Below are 17,922 nucleotides of genomic sequence, written 5' to 3'. Positions count from 1 at the left end.
TACTGCCATTGTTTAGGCTTCAACAATTAGAGTAGCCTTTTAACTGTTATGCCTTCAGCTTTCCCCCCACTTTTCCATTCTCCAGTTGCTACCAGAGCTACCATCTAAAATAGAATCCTAGGGCACCTGGGTGGCTCAGTAGTTTAAGCATCCAGCTCTTGTGTTTACTTTATATGTCTTCAGGCTCTGATGGCAGATACATATATTTATATTTTATCTTTTTGCTGGATTGAACCTTTTATTAGTATATAATGTCCTTTGTTTCTTGTAACCTTTTGTAACTTAAAGTCTGTTTTGCCTAATAATAAAAAGTCAGTTGACCCTTGAACAACCAAGAGGCGTGGCGGTGCTGACCTGTCCTTTCCCAGGCAGTTGAAAATCCACATATAACTTTTAAGATTTTATTTATGTATGAGAGAGAGCGAGCTCAAGCGGGGGAGCAGCAGAGGAAGAAGGAGAAGCAGGCTCTCTGCTGAGCAGGGAGCCCGATGTGAGGCTCAAACCCAGGACCCCGGGATCATGACCCAAGCCAAAGGCAGACACTTTAACCAACTGAGCCACTCAGGCACCTCCACATAAACTTTTGACTCCCAAAAATTTAGAACTAATAGCCTCCTCTTGATGGGAAGCCCTACCAATAACATAAACAGTCGATTAACAGATGTATGTTATATATTGTATGTATTGTATACTGCATTCTTAGAATAAAGTAAGCTAAAGAAAAGAATGTGTTATTAAAATAAAGGAAGATGCCTTAGAGTCTCAGTTGGTTAAGCATCCAACTCTTGATTTCAGCTCAGGTCAGGCTCTGTGCTCAGCAAGGAGTTTACTTGAGATTCTCTCTTTCTCCCTCTACCCCTCCCCCAACTCATACGCAGGCATGGATTCGCGCTCTCTAAAATAAATAAACAAAAATCTTGGGGCGCCTGGGTGGCTCAATCGGTTAAGCATCTGCCTTCGGCTCAGGTCCTGATCCTGGGGTCCTGGGATTGAGCCCTGCATCGTGCTCCATTCTCCGTGGGGAGTCTGCTTCTCCCTCTCCCTCTGCCTGCTGTTCCCCCTGCTTGTGCTTTCTCTCTGTCATATAAATAAATCTTCAAAAAAAAAATCTTCAAAAAAATAAATACATAAATAAAAATCTTTAAAAAAAATAAAGGAAAAGTACATTTACAGTACTATACTGTATTTATTGAAAACATCTGCATATAAGTAGACACATGCTGTTCAAACCTGTGTTGAAAGGGTCAACTGTATAGCCGTCTTAGATGTATTTTGGTTACTATTTGCTTGGAATGTCCTTTTCCATCCTGTTACTTTCAGTGTCTTTGAATTTAAAATGAATCTGTTATAAATAGCATATAGATGGACCCTGCTTTTTAATTCAATCTGCCAGTCTCTGCCTTTGAATAGGAGAGTTTAATTCATTTACATTAAAATAATTACTGATAATGAAAGATACTTCTTCCACTTTTGGTATTTGTTTTTGTTTTCTGTATGTCTTTCATGGGTTTTCTTTCTTCCCCTCAATTTTTCTTTTCTTTTTTTTTTCTTTAAGATTATTTGAGAGAGAGAGAGAGCACGAGGAGGGGGAGGGGAGGCAGAGGGAGAGGGAGAAGCAGACTCTGCTGAGTAGGGAGCACAACACCGGGATCATGACCTGAGATGATGACCTGAGCTGAAGGCAGACGCTTGAAGGACTGTGCCACCCAAGTGCCCCCCACCTCAAATTTTTTCTATTGTTGCCTTTTTGATTTCCAATTTTGATTTCCTTCTTTCCTGTTCTATGTATTTTTAAATATATAAAGTGTGTGTGTGTGTGTGTGTGTGTACGGTTGTCTTGGTGAGGATTAAATTTATAACAACCTCATGTGAATAATACTAGCTTAGTTCCAGTAGTATACAAATACTCTGCTTCTATACTTCTCTGTTTTATTCACTTCTCTTTTAAATCTGATAAGGAAAAAGAGGAATTGTATACCAAAAGTATAATAATACTTTCTTTTGTATTTATGTAATTATCTTTATCAGTGTTATTTCTTCTTACGGCTTTTAGTTACTCTCTGCTATCTTTATTTCACCCTGAATAACTCCCAGTAATATTTCTCCTAGGATAGGCCTACTGATTTCCTTTACATTGTTTTGTTCATATGTCTTTTTCCTGATTACTCCTAGGTTTGTCCATGCTTTCCATTAGCTCATTAAGCATATTTAAGATAGTTGATTTAACATCTTTTTTTTTTTTCTTTTTATTTATTTATTTATTTATTTGAGACAGAGAGAACGAGAGAGAGAGAGAGCACATGAGAAGGGGGAGGGTCAGAGGCAGAAGCAGGCTCCCTGCCGAGCAGGGAGCCCGATGCGGGACTCGATCCGGGGACTCCAGGATCATGACCTGAGCCTAAGGCAGTTGCTTAACCAACTGAGCCACCCAGGCGCCCGATTTAACATCTTTGACCAGTAATTCCAATGTCTGGGCTTACTTAGGATGGTTTCTATCAAATTCTGTTCTTCCTGTGAATGGGCCATAGTTCTCTATTTCTCTGTGTGTTCTGTAATTTTTTGTTGAGAACTAGATATTCTAAGTATTAGACACTATTCTGCAATTTTTATACTTTTTTTTGGTCTGTATATGCAAATATAATTTTAGGGTAAATTCCTAGAAATGAAATTGCTGTGTTGAAGAGTAGTGTATGCCTTTACTTAATACATAGAACTAACTTAAATTCATATTAGTATTTTTGATTTCTTTGAAATTTCTTGTGGTTGATTCTCTGGTTTTTCTACTTATGTTTCTGCCTGTTTTTCTATTAAGATTTCCTTAATGATTTGTGATTATATAAGTTTTTAGAGGTGATTAGTCTTATCAGATATGACTATTGTGTTAGTGGTACTTCTGTGGAAATTTATTTTTGATAGCAAGATTATAAGATTGATGAATCTTTTTCTTTATGCCTTTGGATTTTGAGTCTAGTTTAGCTAAGGTCCTCTCAGAAAAAAATATTTTAGTTTTTTAATCAACTTCACAACATAAAAACTTTAGTTTTTATGCAACTTTTGCATACAATAGGGTATATTTGTTTTAAGGCATACATTTTTACTAGTTTTGGGAACCTTGTGCATTGGTTTTTTCTCAGTCTCTCCCACCATCCCCAACCACCAATCTAGGCAATCACTGATCTGCTTTCTGCAGCTATAGATTTGTCTTTTCTGGAGTTTTCATATGAATGAAACCATACAGTATATTCTCTTTTGTGCTGGACTTCTTTCACTCACCATTATTTTTAGTGAACCATATTGTTGCATGTATTGGTAGTACATTCTTTTTTATTGCCAAATAGTAGAAATGTACTTAGTTTGATTATCTAGTCACTTTTTGAATCTTCTTTCTATTTAAAAAAATGTGTTGGTCTTATTATTGAATTACAAGAGTTCTTTATATATTCTGGATGTAAGTTCTTTGTCAGGTATGTTTGTATTTCAAATCTGTTTCCCCTAGCCTGTGATTTGCCTTCTTGTTTTCTCAACAGTGCATATTGGAAGAGCAGAAGTTTTAGAGGTTTTTGTTATTGTTGTTTTAATGGAAATGTAGTTGATGTACAATATTATATTAGTTTCAGGTGTCCTACATAGTGATTCAACATTTATATACATAGGAATTGATCACCATCATAAACCAAGCTACCATATGTCACCATACAAAGTTGTTACAATATTATTAACTATATTCTCTATGTATACATTACATCCCCACGACTTATTTTATAACGAAATTTGAACCTTTTAATTTTCCCCTTTTGTCCATCCTTCCACCCGGTCACCCCTGCCCCTTGGCAACCACCAGATTTTTCTCTGACTACATGAGTTTGTTTCTGTTTCATTTGTATTGTTTTTTAGATTCCACATGTAAGTAAAATCAACCAGTATTTGTTTTTTCCTGTCTGACTTATTTCACTTAGCATAATATCGATGTGGCAAATGGCAAGATTTCGTTCTTTTTTATTGCTGATATTTGTGTATGTTTGTGTGTGTACCACATCATTATCCATTCGTCTATCGATGGACACTTAGGTTGCTTTCATATCTTGGCTGTTGTAAGTAAGGCTACAGTGGACATAGAGATGTGTGTGTTTTTTCAAGTTAGCATTTTTGTTTTCTTTGAATAAGTACCCAGAAGTGGAATTGCTGGGTCATGGTAGATGTATTTTTAATTTTTTGATACTTTTTTTCATACTTTTTTTAGATTTTATTTATTTATTTGTCAGAGAGAGAGCACAAGCAGGGGGAGTGGCAGGCAGAGGGAGAAGCAGGCTCTCCACTGAGCAGGGAGCCTGATGCGGAACTCAATCCCAGGACTCTGGGATCATAACCTGAGCCGAAAGCAGACACTTGACTGAGCCACCCAGGTGTCCCAAGAAACCTTCATATTTTTTCCATAGTGGCTGCATCATTTTGTATTCCCACCAGCAGTGCACAGAGGGTGCCCTTTTTCCCATATTCTCACCAACATTTGTTACTTCCTTTTTTCTTTTCTTTTTTTTAAAATATAGCCTGGTGACAAGTGTGAGGAGATACCTCTTTGTGATTTTGATTTGCATTTACCTGATGGTTAGTGATGTTGAGCATCTTTTCATGTGTCTTTTGGCCATCTGTATGTCTTCTTTGGAGAAATGTCTCTTCAGGTCCTCTGCCCATGTTTTAAATTGGATTGTTTGGGTTTTGAGTTGTGTGAGTTATTTATATAATTTGGATATTAATCCCTTATTGTTTTTATCATTTGCAGATACCTTCTCCCATTCAGTAGGTTGCCTTTCCATTTGGTTGATAAGGTTTCCTTTACTGTGCAAAAGCTTTGTAGTTTGAAATAGTCCCATTTGTTTATTTTTGCTTTTGTTTCCTGAGGAGACACATCCAAAAAAATATTGCTAATACTGATGTTAAAGAGCTAATTGCCTTTGTTTTCTTCTAGGAGTTTTATGGTTTCTGGTCTTATATTTGAGTCTTTAATCTATTTTGAGTTTATTTTTGTATAGGGTATAAAAAGTGGTCCAGGGACCCCTGGGTGTCTCAGTCGTTAAGCGTCTGCCTTCGGCACAGGTCATGATCCCAGGGTCCTGGGATCGAGCCCCACATCAGGCTCCCTGCTCCACGGGAAGCCTGCTTCTCCCCCTCCCACTCTTCCTGCTTGTGTTCCCTCTCTCGCTGTGTCTCTCTCTGTCAAATAAATAAAATCTTAAAAAAATTAAAATTAAAAATTAAAAAGTGGTCCAGTTTCATGCTTTTGCATGTAGTTAGTTTTCCCAACACTGTTTATTGAAGAGACTGTCTTTTCCCCACTGTATATTCTTGCCTCCTTTGTCAAAAATTAATTGACCAAAGAGCAGAAGTTTTAAAAAAATTTTAGAAGTTTTTTAATTTTAATAAAGTCTGTTTTTAAGATTTTATTTATTTATTTAGAGAGCAAGCACGAGCAGGGGACCCGATGCAGGGCTCGATGCGGGGCTCAATCCTAGGACCCTGAGATCATGACCTGAGCCAAAGGCAGTTGCTTAACTGACTGAGCCACCCAGGTGCCCCTAATAAAGGCTGTTTTTATCTCACTTTTCTTTTAGGGTTCATTATTTTTGTCTTATCTGAAATCAGTGTCTTCTAGGTTCATGAATATTTTCTTTTATGATTTCTTCTGGAAGTATTATATTTTAACATTAAGATTATACTCACATTTAGATTTTATGATCTACTTCAAGTTTCTTCTGTGTGTTGTGAAGAGTCAGGGTTCTTTTTTAAAATATATGTACATTTGTTCCAACATTATCTGTTGAAAAGACTCTTGGTTACTTTGTTGACTATTTGTTGATCATATATGCTTTGGTGTATTTGTGGACTCTGTTCTGTTCCATTGATCTGTATGTTTATCTTTAAATCAGTTCCCTAATGTCTTGATTCCTGTAGCTTTATAAAAAGTTATAAGATTGGGTAATGTCTAAGTTCTCAAATTTGTTTTGACTTTCCAGAATTAGGTATTCCAGGTCCTTAACATTTCCATATAAATTTTCAAATGAGTGTGTCAGTTTTACAGAAACACTTGTTGGGATTTTGATTGGGATTTCATCGACTCTAGTTGGGGAGAATTGCCACCTTCATAATATTTAATCTTCTAACGTGGTATCTCTCGCCATTTATTTAGGCTTTGGTTTCTGAGCATTGCCTTCTAGTTTTCAGTGTATAAGTCTTTGCCTATTTTGTCAGATTTATTATTAAGAGAAATACCATTTTTGTGTGTTTGGGCCTTTTAAATTTTTTGTGTATTTGTTGATTAATTTAGTCCACCTTATCTAATACAGGATCTGTTTGTAATTCTTTTCCTGAATCTATAAAGCATATTGTATTAAAAGTAAAAAAACAAAAAAACAAAAAACACTTCTTGCAGCATGTTAACATGACTTATTTACTACTTATTATTCTTTGATGAGGTAAATTAATTTACTATATATTGATTTCTGCTTTATAGGTACAATATATACAAATACAAAATGGAAATATTAGTAATTCTGTTCTTAACCTAAGAAAAGTGATCTTTTAATGTAGAGTTACTTTTATTTTAAAGTTGTTTTTTTAAAATATGTGAAATTAAATTGATTTTTTTTAAATGCCTTTAAATAATAAACTCCTATTTAGACCTTAAACTTTTCTCTCTTAGGTTTTGTCTGTTGTGTATAAGGAATCTGCTGTGTTACTGTTTTCTTCTGAATCAGTTATCTAAATTTTTCGCAAAAATTTTAATACTTACAAACTTATTAAAGGAAACCATAATGCTATATTTTATTAAAATATCTTTGTGCACAATTAATTGGCAAATTATTTATAATGGCCATGATTCTAAAATTACCCATGATAATTTGGGAGAATTTAGACTCTTGTGCAATGGCTATCCAAGGTCAAGAGTCCTTGCAGACTTTGGCCTAAAGATATGCTTCTGGAAGAGTCCCGTAGAGCTTTTATTATATGAGCTGAGGTAAACTGCTTCCATTTCATCATCTTTTTTCTCTTGTAATTAAGCAGGAAAGCTTTTTTTATTGCTCTTCCTCCTGTAGATGAGGTCTGTCTGGTATTAGTTCTTTCAGCCTAAAGAATTTCATTTGATGTTTCTTACAGTGCCTACCAGTGATGAATTTTCTTAGTTTCTACTTACCTTAAAACTGTCCTATATTTCATACTCATTTTTGATGGGTATTTTCCATGGATATGGAATTTTAGATTGATAGTTCTAATTTTTTCTTTCCTTTTAAGATATTCTGTTGTCGGGGCGCCTGGCTGGCTCAGTCGTTAAGCGTCTGCCTTCGGCTCAGGTCATGATCCCAGGGTCCTGGGATCAAGCCCCACATTGGGCTGCCTGCTCTGCGGGAATCCTGCTTCTCCCTCTCCCACTCCCCCTGCTTGTGTTCCCTCTTCCGCTGTGTCTCTCTCTGTGTCAAATAAATAAAATAAAATAAAATAAAATAAAAAAGATACTCTGTTGTCTCCTGGCCTCTATTGTTTCTGGCGAGGCATTATTGTTACTCTCTTTATATAATGTGGTCTTTTTTGCCTGCTATCAAGATATTTTTTTGTTTTATGTTTGGTTTTCAGTAGATTGACTATTGTGTTTCAAGGTACGGGTTTTTTATATCCTGCTTGGTATGTGCTGAACTTCTTGGCTTTGCACATTGGTGTTTGTCTGCTGGATTGGGGGGATTTTCAACTACCAGTTCTTCAAAAAGAATTTCTGCCTGACTTCTCTCCCCTCCTTTTGAGACTCCACAATTACACATACATTGGACTGCTTGGTGTCAGAGATTTTGTTCATTTTTCTTCAATCTCTTTTTTTCTTCTTTGGATTGGATAATTTCTATGGATAATTTCTATTCATCTTCAGGTTGTATTCTGGAACTTCCAGGTTTTTTTGTTTTGTTTTGTTTTTTAAAGATTTTATTATTTATTTGAGAGAGAGAGAGCACAAGAGGGGGGAGCGAGAGAGGGAGAAGCAGACTCCCTGCTGATTAGGGAGCCCGATGCGGGACTCGATCCCGGGACTCCAGGATCATGACCTGAGCCGAAGGCAATTGCTTAACCAACTGAGCCACCCAGGTGCCCATGGAACTTCCAGTTTTAAAAATATTTCCCCTCTGCTGAGATTCCCCTTTTTGTTCAACTCCTTAAGAACACAGTTTCCTCTTAATCTGTATATATTCGTAATGGCCGGATTAAAATCTTAGTCTGCTGTTTCCAGTACCGGGTTATCTTGGAGTCTGTTTCTTTGGGCTACTATTTTCTTGATAATGAACCACATTCAAAAAATAATGTTCATTTTCAGTTTCTTATGGGATATATTAAGATTTAGGTAAACTACAGCGTATGACATTACTTTAGTAAAAGCAACAGCTAAAAATTTTTTAGGTCATATTAAAGTCAATTTGATATTTTAAGGATTTTTCAAGATTGGCCGTTATGGATTTCTTATTGTTTGATTGGTTACAATTTGAGGGAAGGAGAATTCCTGACTTATAAGGACCATAAAATATACCTTTCATTCATTTGTTAAAGTCATGTTTTTATGCTTTAAAATGCATTATTTCACTTGATATTCCTAACAAGTTAGTGAGGCTGATGATTCCTAATCTAACCCTCTTACATCTGTTTTAGGGTTTTTTGTTTGTTTGCAAATAGGTGGTTTTATTATAGCACAGGGACAGGACCCTTGAGCAGAAAGAGCTGCTCTTCTATGTAGTTCTTTTACAAAGGTCAGTAAACTTTTTCTTTAAAGGACCAGAAAGTTAACGTTGTAGATTTTACCAATCATGAAATCTGTTGTAACTACTCAACTCTTGCCATTATGGTACAAAAGCAGCCACAGGTAATATGTAAACAAATGGTCTGACTTATTAAGTTTTAGAGCATTGCTTTCTTTCCCTTTTTTTTTTAAACTTAGTATAGGAAATTTCAGATATATATGAAAGTGGAGAAAATAGTATAATCATCACTGAGAATCCCATCAGCCAGTTTAGTTTGTAGAGCATGGCCGGTCTTGCTTCATCCATATTCCCACCCATTTCTCCATGCCCCCAGTTATTTTGAAGCAAATTTGAAACTTAATTTTATCTGTAAATAAACTAGTTTTAGTAGCTCTGAAAGAGGGATTTTTTAAAAATCATAGCTGTAATATCACATTTTCCTGATTCTTATTTTTTTGTCTTTTTTCTTTGTTTATATCTGTAGTTTCATCCTTTACTTATTTTTTCTTTTGAAAATATGTTGTTGAAATAACTAAGTTATTTGTTTTACAGTTTCTCATTTTCTAGTTATATTTTTTATTGTGTTAAAATACACATATATAAAACTTACCATCTTTTAAGTATATAATGCAGTTGTACTAAACACATTCACCACCATCCATTCACGTTAACTTTCTTCATCTTATAAAACTGAAATTCTGTACCTATTAAACAATAACTCCCCATTCTCCCCTCCTTCTAGCCCCTGACAACCACCATTATTCTTCCTAGTCTATGATTTTTGACTACTCTCATTACTTCATATAAATGAAATCATACAGTATTTGTTTCTTTGTGACTGGTTTATGTCACTTAACAATGTCTTCAAGGTTTATCCATGTAGCATATTGCAGAATTTCCTTCCTTATATATCATCTTTGGAGAAATGTCTATTCAAGTCCTTTGCCCAGTTTTGAATTGGCTAATTATATTTTTTAGTGTAGTTTAGCATGATCCTCTGTCTCCTGTACTTCATGCAAATTGGTAGCTAGATTTAGAGGCTTGATCAAAATTTGGTTTGATTTGGGAGCAGCAGAGAGAGAACAAAAAGCCTGTATGTTTTTATGTCTGTCTCTCTTTTATGCTAGGTGCTACTGATCATTGACTAAATCTATTAATTAAAGGTTGCAAAGAGGTGCTATTTTCAGGCTTTCTTTTTTTCCATTTATTAGTTGAAGGGCTTCTATAAAGGGAAGCTTGCCATCATCTTTATTACCCTGAGGTACAGCTCATATATGGAATGCATGAGAAATGCTTGGTTCTAGCTTTTATTACCAGTTTTTGAAAATAATGTGTTGGTTCCCTAGGAACCTGCAAAAATGACCATTTCAGTATTTTTTGTTGTTGGGTATTTAAACATATTGGTGTGTTTGTTGTCCTTATTAATGCATTGTGGGCTCTTTTGAGTTAACTTATGAGGCCTTTTGTCACAGCCTTAGTAATTTTCAGTGGTTTGCTTGCTCCCTCGTGTGATAAGATGTTCCAGTGTTTTGTACATTTTGTGTCAGAGGCCTGGGGTCAGTCAAGTCTCCAGAATTCCCACTTTGCTTTTTATGGGGAGGTGATATTTTGCAGCCCACTGGCTAGGCACAGGAGTTCTTGTGTGTGGTCATTGTTTAAAAGCCATTCATTGGTCAGAGCTATGAAATAGGTGTGTGTTTGTTTGTTTTTAACAAAAATATATCATGAGTTTATACTGAGGCTTCCAATTTAAATTCAGGCTACATGCTTTTCACTTCTTCGATCTCACATCTGTGTCTTCTTTCTCTCATGTGAAAATCTCAGATCTCAGTGACCCCAGTATAATTACTGGTTTGCTGTATCCCATAATCACATGCAAAAGTATCAGAATAACAATACCAATAGGAATATAACTCTGGAAACAAACTAAGAAATTTTTTGCTGTACTTTGCCTTGTAGTTTATTCCTAAGGAACATTCATAACAGTTGATTTTATTATGGCTCAAAATCACTTAGGATTTCTCTGTTACATTACTAATATAACACAGATGCACATTTAGGTTAATTTTGCTTTTAACTTTTACAATTGATTTTTTAAATTTTATTTTCAATATGTGTATGGTTTAAAAGTAAAACAGTATATGAGGGGCGCCTAGGTGGCTCAGTTGGTTAAGCATTTGCCTTCGGATCAGATCGTGATCCCAGAGTCCTGGGATCTAGCCCCAGGTTGGGCTCCCTGCTCCACAGGAAGCCTGCTTCTCCCTCTCCCACTCCCCCTGCTTGTGTTCCCACACTCACTGTGTCTCTGTCTGTCAAATAAATAAATAAAATCTTTGAAAAAAAATACAACAGTATATTAAATACATACACATATATATGTGTGAATGCAAGTATATCTTATATCGTTATCTGACTTAGCTAAACAGTAGCTTACTTATACCTATTCTTACCCTCCTTGCTTTACCTCTTTTTTTTTTAAACAATAATGTATTCTGGAAATCACTCCATAGTAGTACTTAGAGCAGTTCCTCAGTTTACATCTGCATGATACTCAATTGTGTGGATGTAATACAGTGTATTCAACCATTGATGGACTGTTCAGTGTGTGTGTGTGTGTGTGTGTGTGTGTGTTGTGGATAGCTTTTTCCCCCTTCCTATTATAGTTAGTGTCAGTGAACAGCCACGTGCATCCTTTTTTTTAAAACTTCTTTTTGTTCAGTGTGTATTTGGAAAAGATTCCTTGAAGTGGGATTGATGAGAATGTGATAAATGCATATATGATTTTTGGAAGATATTGCTAAGTTTTTGTTTATAAGGGTTGTGCTGTTTTACATTCCCATCATCAGTGTATTTTGCCACAACCTTATCAACAAAGTATGTTGTCAAATTTTGGGATTTTTTGCCAATCCTGTAAGTGAGAAATGTTAATCCCATTTTTAATCTCATTTCTCCTATAAGCAAGGTTTAGCATCTTTTCACATTTAAGAGCCATTTGCCTTTCTTTTCTCTGTGAACTCTGTTCATTTCTCTAACACATTTTTTTATCTTTTTTTTTTTAGAATTTGTATATTAGGAATATTTGCTCCCTTGTCTGTGATAAGTTGCAGTTAGTTTTACTATTTTGACTTTTGTGGTTTTACTTTGTTCATTGTTGTATTAGCCATGCAGAAGTTTTAAAATAATTTAAAGCTATCAGTCATTTCCTTTTGCTCTACTGACTGTATAGTAGGCAGAAATAACATAGTCATGTAAAATATGTTTAAAATGTAAATTAAATATATTTGTGAAGATACACAGTCCTTCATTATAATTTGTTCCTCTTTCTTCTAGGCAAGGATAAAAGCCATCAATACATTTTTTGCTAAGAATGGTTATCGATTAATGGATTCTAGTATGTATAGTCAGCCTATTCAAACTCAAGCACAGTATGCCTCACCAGTTTTTATGCAGCCTGTATATAATCCTCACCAACAGTACTCGGTCTATAGTATTGTGCCTCAGTCTTGGTCACCAAATCCTGCACCTTACTTTGAAACACCACTGGTAAGTGAGATCCTTACAGAATTATAAAATTTTTCACTCAAGCTGAAATTTGAAGAAATCAGCTAGAGTAGTTTATTTCTTTATTTTGTTTTGTGTTGATACTGGTTTCTTTCGGGCTTTTAAGTAGTGATAAAGATACCTAATCCCCATGTGACTAAGAGTTGAGCTATTGGTTCCTATAATTTTATTCTTTAGATTTTGCTGAATGAATTAAAATAAGAGAGTGGGTAAGTCCTGATTAGTTTAAAATGTTTTCAGTTCAACTTTTTCAGAGAGAAATGTACTTTATTAAGTAATGACCTAATGATTCCTTCTGTAAATGAAGTGATATTTGAAGTGAGTATTACAAAAGTGAGTAAGTAAAATGCTTAAAATTATTTTTGCCTTATAAAAGAAATTGAGGGGGATCCTGAGTGGAGCATGCGACTCTTGAGCTTGGGGTCGTGAGTTCAAGCCTCATGTTGAGTGTAGAGATTACTTAAAAATAAAAAATCTTTAAAAAAATTTGATGCTAGGTTAGTTCATCAGGAGTTTCTTACAGCCTTCACACTAGGTTTTGCCCTTTTCACTAATTGTTTTTAAACATCACATTTTCTTGTAGGCTCCCTTTCCCAATGGTAGTTTTGTGAATGGCTTTAATGCACCAGGATCTTATAAAACAAATGCTGCTGCTGTGAATATGCCTCGACCATTCCAAAAAAATCGGTAAGATAACAATCATAGTGGAATAGGGGTGCCAGGATGGCTCAGTCAGTTAAGCATCCACCTCTTGATTTCGGCTCAGGTCTTGATCCTCGGGTCATGAATTCAAGCCCAGGCATTGTGCTCCATGCCCAGCATGGAGCCTACATAAAAACAAAAACAAAAAACAAAACAGTGGAATTTATTGTACACAATTCCTAGTAGTTCTTGAAGAATTACTGTGGTAGTCACAATGCTTATTTATAAATCTTAGTAAAAAGCTTAAGTCATTTACTCTAGAATTAATAAGCACACTTTGACCTATAGTGGATAATTTGTATAAAAAAGATTTAGAACTAAGATTGTACATACTGACTTTTTAATAATAAAGATAATAGAAAAATATTTTATGATAGTAACATAAGATCTGGTGTTTAAATACCATTTAGTGTGTTAAATAGGTAACATTTTAGAGAATGAGAGTTTTTTTGAGGATAGATAGGTTAGCTGATTTGAGTATTGAATGCTGGAGAAATGAGTTGCTTAGGATTTTTGAAAATTGACTTTTGAAATGATTTCCGTGAACTATAGTGTTTAGACAATAGCTACCATTTATTGAACATTAATGTCCAAAGCTTTGTTTTAAGGGCTTTACATATTTTATCAGTTTTCATAACCCTATAAGATAGTTATATCTATTTAAGATGAGGAAATTGAAACATAAAAGGTTAAATATCGTGTCTAAGAGCATGTAGCTAGTAACTGGGAGAGCCAAAATCTGAGCCCAGTTTGACTCAAAGCCTATACTTAAAAAACGGTGTTCTAAATAAATTATTGAGAACTCTGGAAACTATTTGCTATCATATAAAAAGGTAAGTCTCTTAAGTGTTAACTCTTTTTATGTAAACATCAATTGATAATCTCAATAATTTGGCATATATTATGGCTTTTGAAAGTATGAGTATCCAAAGAAAAAAGGGCTTATATAGTGGCTTAGATTTATTTAAGAGTTTCACATTTATTGTTTTTTGTTTGCTTATTTTGTGAGTCTCCTAGGTTTGGGTTTTTGGCTTTTTAAATGATTTCTTCAGTGATTTTCCCTTGCCATAGTTCATTCTCCCAGTTGGTTCTTTTTGGCAAGAAGACCACATGGGGTATGTTCTTCTAAAATGACTTCTAGGAACTTAATTCTTTTTTGTAAGGTTTACCTGAAACATGCTTCACTGGAGAAAGAAGCCTCATGGTATTAAATATTCTTCTCAGTGGATTCTGGAAGCATTCATGTGTACCATCCTCTGTTGTCACAATTTTTTGTACTTATTTAACTGACAAAATTGGTTAAAACATTTGAAGATCATTTTTAAGTGTTACAAACATTTTACTACATATACATTCTTACTGCTTTATGAAGTTTCAAATGTGATCTCTTCATATTACAAGGATGAAGGATTCTTCATAAATGAAAGGATTATTTTGCTCTTGTAGATGATTCTTAGTTTGGTAATAAAGTAGCAACTGCACAATTCAGGTATTGCTAGGACATATGAGTAGAAGTTACAGGGAGCCTCACACATTGTCCTTTAATCCCAGTCCTGTTGTTCAAAAAGATTAATTTCCATGAGCACATAGAATGGTGTTTAAATCTGGAAAGACCTTTATTATGGTGTAGTTTTAACTCATTTTACAGCTGAAGAAAGTGAAAGCCAAAGAGGACAAAAGTCTTGCTAGGGTTACATGGCTAGTTATTATCAGCAGACCTGAGATTAGAACGTTTCCTTTCCTCTACCATAGCTGGTGAAGTTTTCTCTTAAAAACAATTTAATTAGAGTAAATGACAGCTTGCAACTTCCCTTGTTAGAAAATACAGATTTCCCTGATTAGAAATAGTAGCTTTGTAGAAATATATATAATACGTATTGATTTCACCTTTTTTTTTTTTTTTTTAAAGAGTGAATTTTGCTTTAAACAGTTAAGTAGAATATACATCTTTCTTATAAGGTAGACTAAAAGCAGTTTTTAGTAAGTAAAAGTATTGGTGGTTTGCAGATTCTTGACTAAAAAATGTATTAAATGGGTTCATGGTGTTCCTTTATTGTCACTTGTTTTTGTTTGCTGTGCTTTCTTGGTGAAAAGGTTGAAATCACAATAAGAAAGCCAAGAATGACAGTCCAGTCATCCTTACTTATAAGGAGGTGTGCCTATGCTTTTGAAGGTACAAGGCAGGTTTAGTATAATTTTGCTTGTTATTCAAAACCATTCATGTACAATCCTTTTTCATATGTTTGACCAGTGCAAGTTTTTAATTTTAGTTACAAAAATTATACATGAGTTTTTTCTTCTTATAAAATGCAAATATTACAGATGAAACTGGGAGCTTTTTGACAGACCCTAATCCTTGTTTCTTTTCTTCTAAAAAGTGACCACTTCCAGACCTTTATTTTTATTTATTTATTTATTTGAAGTTATTAGTCAAGGAGAAAGTAACTTTTAGGAAGTACTTTTGTAGTTTATTATATGAACCTTGTAACAGCCCAGTGATGATCACTAGACCTACTTAGAGAGACTAGGACTAACTTTCAGAAATCTGGGCATTTTTCTACCTTTCATACTTTCTCTTTCTGTCACTTTACTTCTTCCTTTCCATCTTTTATCACTTATCTCTCTTAGCTTTTTTTTTTTTTTTCTCTTTTGCCTGGACTGAGATCGTAAGTCCCTCTCATTGAAGGGTAAGATTATGAGATCTGAGGGCTGTTTAAACCTAGTAACTTACCTGTTAGGTATATTGAAATGCAATGAGAAAATTTAGGCGAATGATAATTTCTGAACAGATAAACAGCGTATCTACCTCATGAGGTCATTTTCAGATATGATGGCTAATAAAAATATTTTGAAAATGCTTTGTGTTGACATTCTATAATTTTCATTGCTATTAAAAATCTATTTTGTGGGGTGCCTGGGTGGCTCAGTTGATTAAGTGTCTGCCTTCAGCTCAGGTCGTGAGCCCGGGATCCTGGGATCAAGCCTCACGTTAGGCTCCCTGCTCATGGGGGAGCCTGCTTCTCCCTCTCCCTCTGCCATTCCCCCCTCCCCCGCTTGAGCTCTCTGGCTCTTTCTGTCAAATAAATAAAAATCTTAAAACAAACAAGCAAAAAAATAAAATAAAAAATCTACTTTGTGACGTAAAGTAATTATTTCATATAATCTTAATGAAACTCAACACAACTTTGTCACCTGGTTTTTATATTTAAGTTTTAATGGCAGTAACCTCATTTTTTTGTTTTCTATAAAGAATAGGGTAGCCGGAGATGTTGGAATTAATGTTAAATTGTTGGGCTTTATAATTATTTTGAAGTTTTAAATCCAAATTCAGAGAACCAGGAATTGGCAATGTGTTTATTGATATAAATTTGTAACCATGAAAACAGGCTGTAAAAATGGAATTTTTAAACTACAAATAAGGGGCCAAATATAAATCTCATACTTGTATAATCTGTTATAGAACCAAGATCCTTAGTTGGTTGGGCTTACTTTGTTTTCACTGTTGATTAAACTGTAGCCTCTCCTTTACCCCTACCCTAGCTTCATCTGCTTATACATTGTTAGAGAGTTGGGTGCTTATACCCATCATCCAAGATAAAAGCTACCCTTGTTCGTACTTCCTGGGGTTTTTTGTTTGTTTTTACTAGATTCTATACCTAATTCATGAAGCCATGCCAGGCTATTAGTTGCATTATATTTTCCTAGCTTTTTTTCACATAGGATCTTTGAACAATTAATTTAAAAAGAAGCTGGGATTTTAATATATTGCACTGTTTCTCTGGTTTTCATTGTCACTCCCCTAGAGAGCCTTTTTAGACATCCCCCGCCAATTTTTCCCTATGAAAATTTAGTACTGGAGATATTGTATATGTATTTATGTAATGTATGTATATCTGTGCTCTAAGATTGGGATTTTTTTTGTTCCTTCTTGGCCCCACCCCACCCCACCCCTGCCTTGAACCTTTTTTACTCCCACTGGGGGTGATGTTGCCCCATTGAGAATGTATGGCATAAATTCATTAATAAGCTTAAAGCCTGGCTGATTCAGGCGTGTCAAGACTGCAACTGGTGTTAAATTAGCTAAAATCCTAGTTGTATTTTGAGTATTGAAATAGAAGTAGCTTTATCTTGAAGAACTTTGGATTTTACCCCAAATCTCTCCAAACAACTTTTTTATTTTTTTAAAGATTTTATTTATTTACTTGACAGGGACACAGCGAGAGAGGGAACACAAGCAGGGGGAGTGGGAGAGGGAGAAGCAGGCTTCCTGCAGAGCAGGGAGCCCGATGCGGGGCTCGATCCCAGGACCCTGGGACCATGACCTGAGCTGAAGGCAGACGCTTAACAGCTGAGCCACCCAGGCGCCCCCAAACAACTTTTTTAAATGTAAAAATCTGAGACATAAAAGAGTTTACATTTTTATAATGTGACACTTTTATGTGTAACTTAATTTGTGGAAAATCAGAATACAGTAGAAGGCAATTTTTAACTTGTCCCATTAAATAGAGTTTTTACCATTAAGGGGAAAGATTTTGTCTGTCTTGATTTATCCTCTCATGTATGTGATCTTATATTTCTTATAGTGTGAAGCCTCATTTTAGGTCATCGAGTGGTTCAGAACACTCGACAGAGGGCTCTGTGTCATTGGGGGATGGACCATTAAACAGATCTGGTTCAAGGACCTTTCCAACTGAACGGCATAATCCTACAGTAACAGGGCATCAGGAGCAAAGCTACCTTCCAAAAGAAACTCCTACTATACAGATGGAACAGAATGGGGACTATGGTAGGGGCAGGTAAGGAAATAGGGTAATAAATATGGATAAGGTATATGAAAATTCTTTGCTCGTAATGTGAATATTTGAAGACCTAGTGATTATTTTTTGTTTTA

General features: G+C 35.1%; 1 protein-coding gene across 1 annotated transcript in view; it reads left to right on the top strand.

Moving 5' to 3' along the window:
• LARP4 (La ribonucleoprotein 4) overlaps nucleotides 1–17,922 on the top strand; it is a 69,654-nt gene that overhangs the window by 38,294 nt on the left and 13,438 nt on the right. The window contains exons 9-11 of the mRNA XM_021704762.2: nucleotides 12,099–12,311; nucleotides 12,913–13,016; nucleotides 17,615–17,827. Coding sequence (XP_021560437.2) covers nucleotides 12,099–12,311; nucleotides 12,913–13,016; nucleotides 17,615–17,827 — 530 coding nt within the window. The remainder of the gene's footprint in view (nucleotides 1–12,098; nucleotides 12,312–12,912; nucleotides 13,017–17,614; nucleotides 17,828–17,922) is intronic.

This window comes from Neomonachus schauinslandi, chromosome 5, assembly GCF_002201575.2.
Source record: "Neomonachus schauinslandi chromosome 5, ASM220157v2, whole genome shotgun sequence".
NCBI classification, from domain to species: domain Eukaryota; kingdom Metazoa; phylum Chordata; class Mammalia; order Carnivora; family Phocidae; genus Neomonachus; species Neomonachus schauinslandi.
This window is presented reverse-complemented; position numbering and strand designations above follow the sequence as displayed.